General features: G+C 41.8%; 1 protein-coding gene across 1 annotated transcript in view; it reads right to left on the reverse strand.

The window, feature by feature from the left end:
- The window catches only part of tenm3 (teneurin transmembrane protein 3), a 212,732-nt gene that overhangs the window by 71,631 nt on the left and 127,119 nt on the right, over positions 1–13,982 (reverse strand). Inside the window, 5 exon segments of the mRNA XM_079338171.1 lie at positions 5,121–5,321; positions 7,841–8,035; positions 9,514–9,615; positions 12,133–12,376; positions 13,626–13,750. Coding sequence (XP_079194297.1) covers positions 5,121–5,321; positions 7,841–8,035; positions 9,514–9,615; positions 12,133–12,376; positions 13,626–13,750 — 867 coding nt within the window.

Here is a 13,982-nt window from a genome sequence, read left to right on the forward strand (position 1 = left end):
AATCTTACAAGTAAACCTTCATTCTCCCTAATGTGGCTGTCTGCAGCCCACCGTCACACCTGGAAAAGAGTAAGCCAAAAACAATGAACTGACCCAGTGGTGAAAACACGCATCTCTTTTCATAATGGGAAATATTTTGAAGTGTATAGTGCGAGTGCCTGATTTTCAAAAAGTGTGTCTGACTTTTGCACAAACCAGACAAAAAGACAGTGTCTATTTCTCAGAGCACACACGAAGATAGATGCAGCCCTAAATATGCAGAGAAAACAGCGCCTGTGTGTTGATGCCGTTTGCGTGTATTTTAATGAGCCATTATGCAAAAATGTAGGACATAACAACACCTGTTGATGCAAATGAGCCATATTGCAAAGAACTTTCAATTTGCAAAAAAAACAGGCCGCACAGTCACGTCGGGCAAGCCACAGGGAAAGTAACATGTCTGTCTTTTAAAGGTCACACATTATGTAAAATAAACGTCAACATATTTTTGTGCTCTGCCTGTCGACAACCTCCCCAATTATGAGAAAAGTCCATCCTCTACTTTATTTTTTTGCCTGCTCAACTTTTCAGAAAATGTGTGATGGAACAGGCTGTGTGGAGATTTTCCCTTCATGACATCACAAAGGGCAGGTGAGTGACACTCCCACAGCTAAGTGTTTGTTCTGCCCTCTCACCATAAACAATAGGACATGGAGCGAGAAAGCCAAAGCCCTTCCAGAGAGGGGGCATGGTCAGAAACAGCTCATTTTCATTTAAAGCTACAGACACAGAAACAGCCTGTTCTGAGCAGGGCTGAAATAGACATGATCAAATACAGGATCAGAGTGGATTTGGAACAAGACACTTCACACACGTTATGGGGAGCTCTGAGACTTTACAGTGTATGTGACCTTTAAGAGCAGTTTTTGTCAGGAAACTTTCCAACTGTAGCAGCTGAGTTCCTGGATTTAACTTGAGCCACTATTTTAGACTTCTTTATCTCTGCACATGGAGAGATCAGTCCTAACTGTAACTGAAGCTCATTAAGCTAGTATTGTCCATTATTCGGACAAAAGTGAAAACGACGGACGAAGATTGAAAATCTTTTGCATTCGTATCCGTTAACAGTGGCTGCTTTGCTCAGTCTCCATGAATATCAGATATTACTTGTTAACCAAGCAGGAGCTCATATAAAACCATCTGACCTGAGGAAGGGAAGATGGTGAGATGAACCTGCAGGAGACAGGTGATTTATGGAAATTGCCAGCCTTTGGTAGCCAGCTACAGTAATGAGACACACAAACAGTTAAGTGTGTGTGTCTTTTTGTGTGTTTGTTCATGTGTTTGTGTTTGTGCGTGTGTGTGTGCGTGCGTGAGATGCAAAGTGGGGGGGTGTTTGCTTTCAGGTACTGGTCGATAATCTTACTAGGAGCATTGTTAATCATTACTCAGTCTTAGCTCTGTGCCTTCTCTTATCACAGCACTCTCTCAAAATGCATTTAAAGTTATTAATTAATTCATATCTATAATTAGGGTCATATATTAATCTCCTGCAGACATCAATAGGCACTAAACTGAGCGTCTGAACAGGAAGCAGTGGAGCGGTGCGGAGCTCAAACAGAACTGATTGTCCTCTAAACATAACGACCTGTCCACACGGTTTAATGAGACATAAATTAAAAAATCAATTAAGAGCCCGACACCACTAGACTGTCCCTGATTCACCTGGACTTCTGTGTATGCGTGTAGGTGTGTGTGTGTGTGTAGGTGTGAGTGTGTGTGTGTGTGTGTGTGTAGGTGTGTGTGTGTGTGTGTGTGTGTGTGTGTGTGTGTGTGTGTGTATAAAGATGTCCTGGACACAGCTGTCAGTCTCTCTCTGTAATATATCGTGTTTGGTCTAAATCTTTAAAGAGACGAAGCAGATGAATGTTTTTCTTAATCGCTGAAATGTGAAGTCGTTTACCCCTCACAGTGTCACACATGAGACCTCTTTTAATGCCTCTTAAGTTTCGGTTTGAATGGTTCGAGAAGATAATCACGGGTAACCCAAAGATTCACGAGCATCTCGATTCTTTCTGAAGTCTCAGTTTTCAAGTTTTCTGTGTTTCTGGTTTTTTTTTTTTTTTTTTAAATCAGCACAACTTTTCCAGAGTTGAGGGAACTATTTCAACAGGACACTCAAAGACCCATCGCATGCTTTGAAAATTCTCCTACTTGATGTTGCTAAGCCAATCAAATATCTGCATTGCAGCTGAGTGTTTTTTTTTCTTCACTTCACCGATGTGTCTCCTTGTGTCTGTTGCTTGCATTGTTTCCTAACGTCTCAGCTCCTCCAGTCGTGGATGTGAAATGGTACGTACTCGAGCTTTTGTAGCTCTTCTCAAGTCCTCTGACAACTCAAAGCAGGTCACAGGCAAATGTTCATGAATGTGTCTGCTGATTTGAATAGAAGGAGTCTCTGTGAATAGTTTTTTAACTTTGTCTTTTCAATGATTCAAAAAGCAGGTATTTAAAAAACACAAGCTGAGCTAATGTGAACACGCAGAAAGCAGCTCTCTCTGACTCTTCATTTACATCTCTAAAAATTCATGATTTGATTAAAAACTAATAATCTTCTTATTAAAAGATAAAACATGTAGAATCGAAATGAAACTCAAATCTCATGTTAGTATCCATGACAGAGATTACCATATACTGCAGTTCCAGTGTTTTATATCTGCAAGTAAAAAAGGTGTGTGCATTTCAAATGTGCATGCAAATTATTGTGTGTGTGTGTTTGTGTTTGTGTGTGAGACAGTCCTTAATTGGATGTGTGTTTGATGGTTTTGACAGGACAATACTCAGCAAAGGAGCCCGAGGCTACACTCACACACACACACACACACACACACACACACACACACACACACAGACACAGATACACGTACACAGAGACACACACATACACACAGAGACAGACACACACACACATACACACACACACACATACACACAGAGACAGACACACACACACTTGCACACAGAGACACACACAGAGACCCACACATACACACAGATACACACTCACACAGAGAGACACACACACACAAAGACACACTCACACAGAGAGACACACACACACAGACACACACACACACACTTACACACAGAGACACACACACACAAAGACACACTCACACAGACACACATACACACAGACACACATACACACACACTTACACACAGAAACCCACACTTTACTTTGCTCTTGTCTTTGTTTTTATGTGGAGCCATCTGTTCCTGATCTGAGTTCCTCCTCACCTTTTCTCTCTACATCTGTGCTGTCACTTGTCTTACTCTCTCTTTCCCTTCATCTCTCTCTCTCTCTGTACTAGAGCACAAACATCGGTTGTTTTAACGCTAAAAACAAACAAACAAACAAACAAACATCCTCTCGTGGACATGTGAATTATACCTTATGTGTGTCAGGAGCAGAGACAGAAACACGGTGATTTTGTTGTGTTGACTGGAAAAGCGGTTGAGGATGAGGTCAGGGTCAACAGTGACCGCTGAATGTTTCCTGCTGACGCTTCCTTTTGGTTTCTTTAACCACGACCTAACTCTGACCCTAAACCAGCAGCTTTTCTTCCTGCAGCTAACCAAACATTATCATTACAAGTGGCAGATCACTAAACCAAACACTGTAAATCTGTAGCTGACTCAGGCACTTTGGACGCAGAGTGGAGAACGATTTTTCACATCATAGACCGCATAAAAAGTGTTCGTAATCCCAATCCTGAAGCCAATGCAGAAATACTTAAAAAATGCATTTTTTCCCCTCATGTCCAGACGTCAAGAAGAAATGCATGGGCCTACTCCTCTCTTGGTTTACCATGTTGGTCAGTATATAAAACCGGGTGTTTTTCCCTGAAACAAACTGAAAAAAAAAAAAGCTTTCTGATTTTTTTCTTGGAACCTTTAAACCAGACAAATAATCCAATGCCAGTGTTTAGATACGTGTATTAATCAAGGCTCCAATGTGTGCTGCATTACATGCTTTAACAGCCTCAGACAGTGAGAGTCCTGAGTCTCTAGCATCCTGAGGTTAGGGGTCATGGGCTGAAAAGTTTTGGAACCTGTGTCTAAATACAGTATAGTCATTTTTGGTACTAAACGGCCAAAATGACAAACTTCATGCAACTTCTATACAGTTGTTGTTCTAAAAACAAACAGAAAAGTTTCGTATTGACCCTGAAATCTTGACCAAATCAAATCGAAATGCTGGTTGCATCGCGTTTTGTTGTCTTGGAAAAGTTTTGTGTCTATCCTCTCATCCCAGATTTGAAAGCTGCAGCCTCACAGAGCTGTTTCTTCATGCTGTCCACTCGGCTGCACTCTGACTCCTTCCCTCTGTCAGGAGACCGCTCTCCTGTTTGCAGCTCCTACCAGCCACTGCTGCAGGCCGTCTAACAGGCTGTTAGTAATCCTGAGACAGTCCGACTTCTATTTTAGCTTCTCTTCATTGGCCGCCGGTCACTTTAAGAATTGATTTGCAGGATTTACTGAAGTCTTTATGTGTTTCAGCCCTCGGCTGTGTCACCGACCCCGTGCCTCTTCAAAATGAGCTCCTCGGGCGAGGTCCTGCCGCCCGTTTCAATCCGCTGCTAACTTCGAAAAGTGAACATGTTTTTGCCGTCAGGGGATCACAGCTGAAGAAGAGCGTGCAGCCTAACTAAAGCTCCATCATCATTTAAATCACAGCAGAATGATGTTTACAGACGCAGGTTTCTAATCGACGGTCTTACTCACCTCATGTCTTATTAGTTGTTTTACAAGCGACATGTTCCTACTTTTATTCCTGCTCCTCTGACAGCCTCGCAGCAATGATGGCGTTATCTTAATTATATTCTGCTCTGTAATTGCTTTTTTGTTTTCATTTTGTGCTGACGCTGCTCTTCCTTATCCTCTCTTAATGATCCTGTAAAGCGCTTAATTAACTCTTTAAAGCTCGGTGAGATGCAGGTCTTACATACGCTGTGAAAATGTTGTGTTTTCCTTTTTATAGATTCGGTAAGAAGTGAAGACGTCAAACACAAAGTGCTCGAGAACCACACACACACACACACACACACACACACACACACACACACACACACACTCACCCAGAGAGCAGTCGGGCCCGGTCCAATTCTGGTCACAGGTACAGGTGCTGGTCTCTGCGTTGTGGGTGCCGTGACCTGAGCACTGATCCGGACACATGGCCTTGGCGATCTCACAGCTGGCGCCGCCCCAGCCGGGCTGACAGTGACACTCGCCATGAATACACACGCCATGCGCAGAACAACTGGGGTCAATGCAGTCCACTGAAGACACAGATAGAAAAGTACAGAGTTGATTTTGTTAGACACCTTTGATTCTGTCTCTTGAACTGAGTGAAGATGAAAAACAATCGTGGAAAAGTCTGATCCAGGAAAACAAAGGAAGAAAATAGGAATGAAGAAAATCCAAATCAATCATAAAATAAATACAAATAAAATCTCCAGCTATGTAACATGATGAAGATGAAAGCTTGAAACCAGTTAAAATGTTGCTCTAATGTATCAGGCAGCCAAATCAACGGATGGGATTTTTTGTGACTCACATTGAATTGATTGGTTTGTTTTTGGGCTGCCTCTCTAAACAGCCAATGAGAGCGAGCAGACCGTGTAGCGCCACCAACATACTTTTCTCACAAACAGCTGTGACCTAAAATGCAGTTTATAAAGCCTTTGTTTTCACCTGCAGATAAAAACTATGAATGAGAACACACAAACGTCATCTCCTGCTCCCAAACATAAATCCTGGCAGAGGATCAGAAAACACAAGTATGCAAATAGTGTGGAAGGGGAAATCATTAGCACAACACAGAAGCTCGAAATAAAACCTCGAGGTGTGAAAAGTGTTGATGTGTTTCTGGTCTCGGGTACGAGACTCCAGCACTCTGTTTGAAGGTGCACATTGTCATTTACTCCTCTTCAATACAAGAGATTTGAGCTTCGATGGGCACTGGGAAAATGCTTCCATAAACCCACGACACACCAACCGACACCCAAAATCAGCAGCAGAGGGATATATGTCCAGCTGAGACATATCGAGCTATCAGATCAGAGCATTTAATGTTTATTAAGGGAGCTCAGACCAGGCTAGCATGAGTCAGCAGATCTTCTCCACAGAGTGTATATAGTGTTGTTTGTTACAGAATCACAAGTAAAACAGATGGTTTTTACTAGTTAAAATGATCGCAATGCTAACTGTTTTAACCAGCTAATGGCGTTTTAGCATCAAGCTGGTTGGCAGATATAAGGAAGTACAGAAAAGGCGCTTATTGTCGTTGTAGCGTCTAAATCAAAGCCCTAAACATTAGAATTTGGTAATTGGCGCTAACACGCCTTTAAGGCTGAGTCCTCCTCATCATCACATTTCATTACTGGGATTTACAACCAATGGGCTTTCAAGGAAATCCTACAGTAAATGACATAAATGGTATATTCAGCAGCTGTAAATGGGATTAACGCACACACACACACACACACACACACACACACACACACACACATACACACACACACACACTCATGCTGTGTTGTTCGGTTATATTCTCTCTCTCGCTCACAGGATTAGCGTGACCGAGGATTGAACTGATCGGAAACAAAGCATGTTGGGTAGCCTGCAGGTAAACACAGCATGTTCACACCTGTGTGATTCATTTGTATGCACGTTTGTGTGCACACTCACACACATATGGAGTCATGCTCCCAGTGATGCATTTTGTGTAAATTTGTGTGTGTGTGTGCGTGTGTGTCCAACCAGAAAACAGCAGATTAGCATCGACCTGTTCAGATTAAATTAGCGTGGTGTGTACAGCTTGTAGCCAGCAACCTGTCAGCAGCTCGACGTAACGCTGTGTGTGTGTTAGTGTGTGTGACAGAGATTAGTGTAAATTAATTTACAGAGCAGCTGTAACACGATCTGAACAGACTACCTGTCAGCAGCTTCACTTCAGAGCTCGGTGAGATTATTAGCTTTCATTCTTTGAAACAGGATTTTCACCTGCAGCAGGTAACGTTAGCATGCAGCCATAGACTCCGGTTTCTGTTCATGCTGGTCGGTGCCCATCAATCAACTTGACTTATTGTTATTTTGATGAAGCAATTAAATATAGGCCTTAAATAATACGCTGCCGCGACCAACATGATCGCACACACAAAGACATACACACACACACACACACACACATTACACACCACATGGAAATGAATAATCAATGCCACCTAAGGAATGCTAAACGCTCACATGGAGAAAAAGACCAAATCCACAGAGATATTCCAGGCTGCCTGGAGGTCTGTAAGAGCACTAATTAACACATTAATCAATCTCATTCTAATGTATGCAATGCATTATAACAGAGTGGAATAATATTATAAACAGCCTGAAATAACAAAGAGTAAGGTCTAACCCTGCTCTTTTTATAAAGTGTCTCCAGTTTGATATGAGTTGGGATATACAAATCAAGATTGATTGATGAGAATGACACGCATGAGAAAAATAAGTGTCATAACAAATGCACAGTTCAGACACCACCTTTAAAACAGAGCACTACAGTCGGCCCATCAAAACCCCAGCCTCACAGTAAAGGTGAAGCCAGGGTCTCACTATTTACAGTAAATAAAGTGTAAGAATTTTTCTTTCAACATAACTTTATGATTGTCCTGATTCTACATTGATGACATCTAATAACTTTACAAATGAAACCAGTAAAGACTTGAATTATTTTCATGACACCGTCAATGTTAACATGCATTTAAAACATTGTTTTCCTGCTCTGTAATAACGGCCTCCTCACCTTCCTCACAGTTCTCGCCCTTGTACCCGGTGTTGCAGATGCAGGCACCGATGATGCAGATGCCGTGTCCTCCGCAGTGGATGTCGATGCACTGGTTGGCTGGAACGTCGCACTCGGTGCCTTTCCAGCCGCTGTAGCACTGACAGCGTCCGCGCGAGTACTGACCATTACCGCTGCACAGCACCGGACAGGAAGCTGCAGCGAGGTGGATCAGAAACACAAAACACATTTATAGACTGACAACACTAATGCTCCCTCGAGCCTCCAAATGCTATACTCCTTCAATGTGCACCCCTTAGACAAACAGTCATGCTGTCTATCATACTCATATAAGTATCATATAACAAATAAAAACAATGATGTTAATAACTGACTGCATCGTGCCCTGGATGCAGACACTCCTCACTATATCCGAAACCTTTTTATTGTCTTGGAGCCATTCTGGGACTTTTTAAGAGTTTGTTTGTTTTGTAACATGTAAGAGCTGCGTGACATGCTGTTTATTATAAAGTCTCAAAAAGGACTAATGCACCAGGCCTGTTGTCCGTCATCACAGTCTCAGCTTAGAGTTCTTCATCCAAACATGGCTCTTTAATTACTCCGGTTATTGATCAGATTTTGGTTTTTGGTCATTCAGTCTGGTGGATAAGATAAAGTTTGACAGATAACAGCTGGTTTGCACTGTAGTGTGTTTGAGATGGGCATGTTTAGCACGTGTTCACTCAGGCCGTGTTTTTGATACACAACCAACGCAGTTTGAAAAAGCAGAACAGTTTTTGAACAGCGCCTCGCTTGTCAATGTCACTTTCCAGGTCTCGAGACATGATTCCTTTAAATTATTTTCATGATTTCTTTCCTTGAACAAATTCAAATATTGAACACACGGAGATATGAAAGCAGACATAATGGTCACTAACAAAGAAAGTTGTTAGTTCATTTTGGTTACCTGCCACTAAAAAGCCCCAGTTAGAAGTGCTCTGAGATAGAGGTCATGAATTCTACCAGTGCAAAAACACAGGCTTTTCATTTTCTGAAAGAAAGTCAATAAGATTTGAAGAAACTAAAAACAAAATTGTTTCAAAAGCGTTTTGATGGGAGAACTTTTCTGGACCTCACAGGAGTGAGCTTGAAGTGGAGAGAGAGATATGCAGATATAAAAGTCCCTTAAAAACTCCAAAGAGCTTTGATAGTGAATGATTGAAATGACTTTCAGTACCCATCCACTAACCATGAAGTCAGAAGAACATTCATGCATTGAAGGACTTCAGGTAAAAAGGGTCCCTGAATACCACGGAATTCTTCCTCCAAGGAATTTGAAGCAAACGAAGACGTCTCCAAAATATCAGGCAACCTTGTACAAAATGAAATCCTTTTCTTCCTCTGAGGTCTGAACGGAGCTACATTTTGGACTGTTTTTATATCTTAAATTCATAGACCTGGTTTCAAATCATCTGAATGCACACAGGCGACGCCTCTGTGAAAAGGGTTGCCAAGGTAAAAAAGTCTGTGTTTTCTTTGACGAAGGAGGACGCAGGTGGAGAGAGACAGAGCCTCCAGAGTGAGTGAGGTCACGCTCGCTGCTCGGATAACAACCTCCGACAATTACCGCCTCTCGACAGGTGGCAGAGTGTTCGCGCGCGTGTGTGTGTGTGCGTGTTTGTGCATGTTTTTACCTCGCGAGCAGTCAGGCCCAAGAAAGCCAGGGAAACAGTGGCACACTCCTGAGAGACAATCTCCGTTTCCATGACAATTCTGAGGGCACTCCATAATCGACTCTGATGAGGAAAAAAGAGGAGAGAGAGAGAGAGGGGGGGGGGTAATTGGGTGGGCAAGACTTACGAGGATCTCTACATACACACATTCAGAATGAATACATCATCCTCAGAGATCAGTCCTCAGTGGTTTCCATCACACTTGGTCTGTTACAAACCAGTTTACAAACCATAACCAGCACGGTCGGCAAAATCATTTAACTGCTGTCTGCAGCTCACTTGTTGTTGGAACAAAACATCTAATAAGGTGAAACATCGTCCCAAAATGATCCATTAACTGACCGAGCTGTTTTGCTGTATTCTGTGGTTGTCAAAGTATCTGACATTAAAACAGCACAGAAGCTTTCAAAGATTTAAACCACAGAAAAGCTGACACGGGAAAGAGCGAGAGCAGCTGTGATCCAATTCAAAATCACAGCTCTGCAGTTCAAGGCCTGAAGTCCTCCTTAGTGCTGAGTTTACGTTTGTGACAGAAGAGGAGGGGACACTGTTCAAATTGCACCACATGTTTGGAAACCCTTTGGTGCAGAAACTTTGCCAAATGTGCAATTTTAACATTGTGCAGGAATCTGGAATTCAAAAGGAATTACCCAAAATATGATGCCAAAAACTTTTTCTTTTTGATATTTCATCTTGGTTTGACGTTGTGCTCGTATGCACTAAAGTTTACATAACTGGTAATATGTCTTACTGTGTTCAGATAAAAAAGGAGACCATTTTTGTTGCAAGTTGCCTCCAGTTATATTTACCAACTTCCAGGCAAACATGACCTGCAAATATTCATGCAGATCTTTTTTATGAACCAACGCTGTTGTGTCTCTGTAAATAACAACATCCAGAGAAACGCTCAGGATCTGTCCTGCTGCTTCCAGCTGCTTCAGACTAACCAGGTCTCACCACATCACCAACTACATCCTGATGCAGATTAGATTTATAATAATGTGTCAGCTGTGTCTGCTAGAAGACAAGCATGCACCTCTTAAAATGGCCGGTGTTTCAGTGGAAAATGGTTGGACAACGTCTGATGCATCCCCGGACATCAAAGCTATTTCAGCGTATTTTTCATTATTTTTTCAGGGTAAACTGTCTTTGCCTTGGATTTCTATATATTTACACCAGGTTTGTCTGAGTGCACCTTAGAGCAGGTGCAGTAGTGCCAATAATCAGCACAGTTTCCACTCCTCAAAGTTCAAAATAAAGACAGAAAGATGTGAGCTGTTGAGAGCTATGACTCAAATTGGATCACAAAGAACTGAAAAAGCAAAAAGATGGCGCAGAGAAGGTCAGAAAGAGAAAACGACGGGGTCCAGCATTAAAATGCTAGAGCTGATTTTGGTTCCCAGTCAAACGCTGGTTGCCGTAGTTACAACCAGTCAGTCCAATCAACATATTCCAACATCCAATTACCCCACTGCCTCTCTCTCTCAGATTCACACCACTGTTGGCTCTCTGATGCACTCACTCCGCACACATCTGCCTTCATTTTCTACTAACATATGTCTACCACTGCACTACTCAACCTCTTCATGTCCATGGCAGTGAAAGAGGAAGGTTTCAGGTGTTTTTACAGTAATCACATGATCTGAGAGTGTGCCCACCCTGTGATTAACCAGGGGTTTCTTTGAACAATAAAGACATTTTAGTCATTAGTTTGATTTGGAGAGCCTTTTTTCCTCTAAATGTGGCTCCCCAAAATGACCACATTTCCCAACTTTCTGAACAAAAAGTACAAATGTTCATAGAGGGATACATTCACATAATGATTACTCTCAACTTCACAGCTTGGTCTGGGCCTAAGAATGAAATCACAGACTCTGGATGCTCTGAGCAGGTGGCCAATTTAACACTGTGAGTCACTTGTTTATTGATCACTTCTAATAGTAAGTAGCTGAAAATATACTGGACCAGGCTGATTAACTCTCCATTCACTGATTGGTCGAACCGTCTGCTGCTCCTCTGAGTGTTCGGGACATTTAGACTCAGGAACTTTTCCAGGACTGTTCCAGGTTTTCAAAGACTTTTATATAATGCTGTAGGTTTTGTTTTTTAACGGTCTCTACTGTAGAAGATTACTTACACACTTTTAAATCCAACTATGTACATAAGAAGAGACATCACATCACAGTGGGTTTTTTAAACTTTAAATTTGACACTTTAGTTTGTCATTTCGGGCGTCTCCATCGATGTTGAAACAGAAAGAGACCATATTGGATAAGATGTTTAACACACACGTTTTCTTTGTTTTAGTGGTTGAGAGGTCACGGTAAAGAGAGCCTGCTACATGGTTTTGACCTCATTATATATGGATGCATTATTTACTGTAAATGAACGTCACACTTTAACAAGGAAAACTGCTGATTGAAACCAGAAACTCACTCAGGAAAGCAAACGCCCCCTGCTGGCCACTTCAAATACTTTTTAAGGCGCTAAAAGAATGTATTCGCTTTTCATGCCCACTTTTTTAGAAACAGATTTGACTTGATCAGACATTCAGAATCCACGAACGCGGCTGCGTCTCACCTATGACGATGGTGTTGTAAGACACTTGTTCCGTGTTGCGTCCGTCGTTGTAAAACGCCAGGTGCCAGATCCCCGTGTCCAGGTACTGAATGAAGCCCGCCTCGTGCACGTTCACTGAGCGGATGTGTCTGGTGGCTCCTCCTGAAGTCTCCTCTCCGTTTGGGTGTCCTGCGTCGCTGTCGCTGAGTGCTCGTTTTTCTTTGGAAATTAGGCGACTACCATCCAGCAGCTCCACAAAGTCGTACTGGAGGACAGAATTACTCTGTTCAATACTTTTCTCAGAGATGTGAAGTGACATAGTTTTCCCTCTGATTCTGCTGAAGAAAAATGTTGTCTGGTTGTTCAGATATTGTCATTGTTAAGAGCAGAGTGCAAAGGTGTTTTATCTGTAATAGAGTGTCAACATTAAAGTCATAACTCTCAGTGGCTTAAATACAATAATCTCTCGCTGTTACAGTTTTTGTTTTTGATGAAGATGTCATGCAGCGATCTATTTCTCAGAGTCAATGTGACCTTTGTATTGTGTAAGTTCTGCTGATTGACTCTTTTAACGCTTCATTATAGTTTGAATAACATTGAAATGTTCATAAACTTGGATGAAGACAGAGCATCATAAAAGTGTAACACAGAAAATGTTCTACTTTTGTCTCCGTTACAGAAGTGTTGCAGGGTGACATGACTGATCCACAGTAAAGGAAATAAAGGGATCTTACGTAGATTAGGTTGTGACAAGGACATCTACACACACTCTTCTGATCTGAAGCGCTAACATTAAGCTGTGATTGGATGGCATTTTATGAAGCTGTCTCTTACAGATAAGTGGATTAATCCCTCGATAAAAGACACGATCCGCCACACAGAGATGTAAGTGGAGTCATTAAAGGGATAGTTTCACTCTGTAAGGAGCTTATCTTCTTCATTATGAACACACAGTCCATCGAGCACTTGACCTACCAACACTGGCAAAGTGGCAGAAGGTTTTTAAGGTTCGGAGATTTTCAGATGCTGATTTTTTTTTTTTTAATTGTCATTGTAATTTTGATATTTTGGGCTCTTTCGGAGGGAAACAGCTGATCTGATTTAATAAAGCTTCTATTTAAGCAGGTTACACCTCTTTTTCTTACTCCTCTCTTTTCTTGTCTAAAGTGAAAAAGTCTCATCACCTTTTTATCGACAGCTTTGGATTTCACTCCTAAAAAAGACATCGCTGGCGAAACATTGCCGTCTTCATTTACCTGTTCAAAGTCTTTCAGAAGGAAACTCTTGGCTTTATTTATCAATTTGACTTCATTCCATTATGATTGTCCCTTGGCCCCGCCCCTTTCCCCATCAGTGTCAGGTGGTGACATTTCAATCAATAGTGCATTGAAGAGATTTTCAGTCATTCACAGTCAGAGCTTATTCTGAACAAGGAATCAATCAGCTATCAGATGAATGTAAAGGTCCGAACGTCTGAACCAATAACTCATCATAAAAGTGTTTGTGGGACCGACCTGTGTGTGTGAGGGCGGTATTCCTTTGCGTCCGTACACCCCAACGAGAGCGTCTCTCTGGACGGAGATGTTGAATTTTAAGAACTGCGGCTGGTCGATGTACAGCTGGGATCTCCAGAACACACCTGGGACAAAAAAAAACAAAATAAAAAACAAATCAAAAGAAGAACACAAAAACGTTCCCCTCTTCATATCAAATCCATAAATCACACTCTAAGACGATAAATGATTTAAAATCACACCTGTCTCTCAGTCAGTAGCCTCATCATCATTTCATTGGTGTGAGAATTTATCAGAGGACAGAAACCTGAGTCCACATAAGACCCAATCCCTAAATGCCTAATAACCTAGCTCCTT

This window comes from Symphodus melops (assembly GCF_947650265.1).
Source record: "Symphodus melops genome assembly, chromosome: 2".
Classification (NCBI taxonomy): domain Eukaryota; kingdom Metazoa; phylum Chordata; class Actinopteri; order Labriformes; family Labridae; genus Symphodus; species Symphodus melops.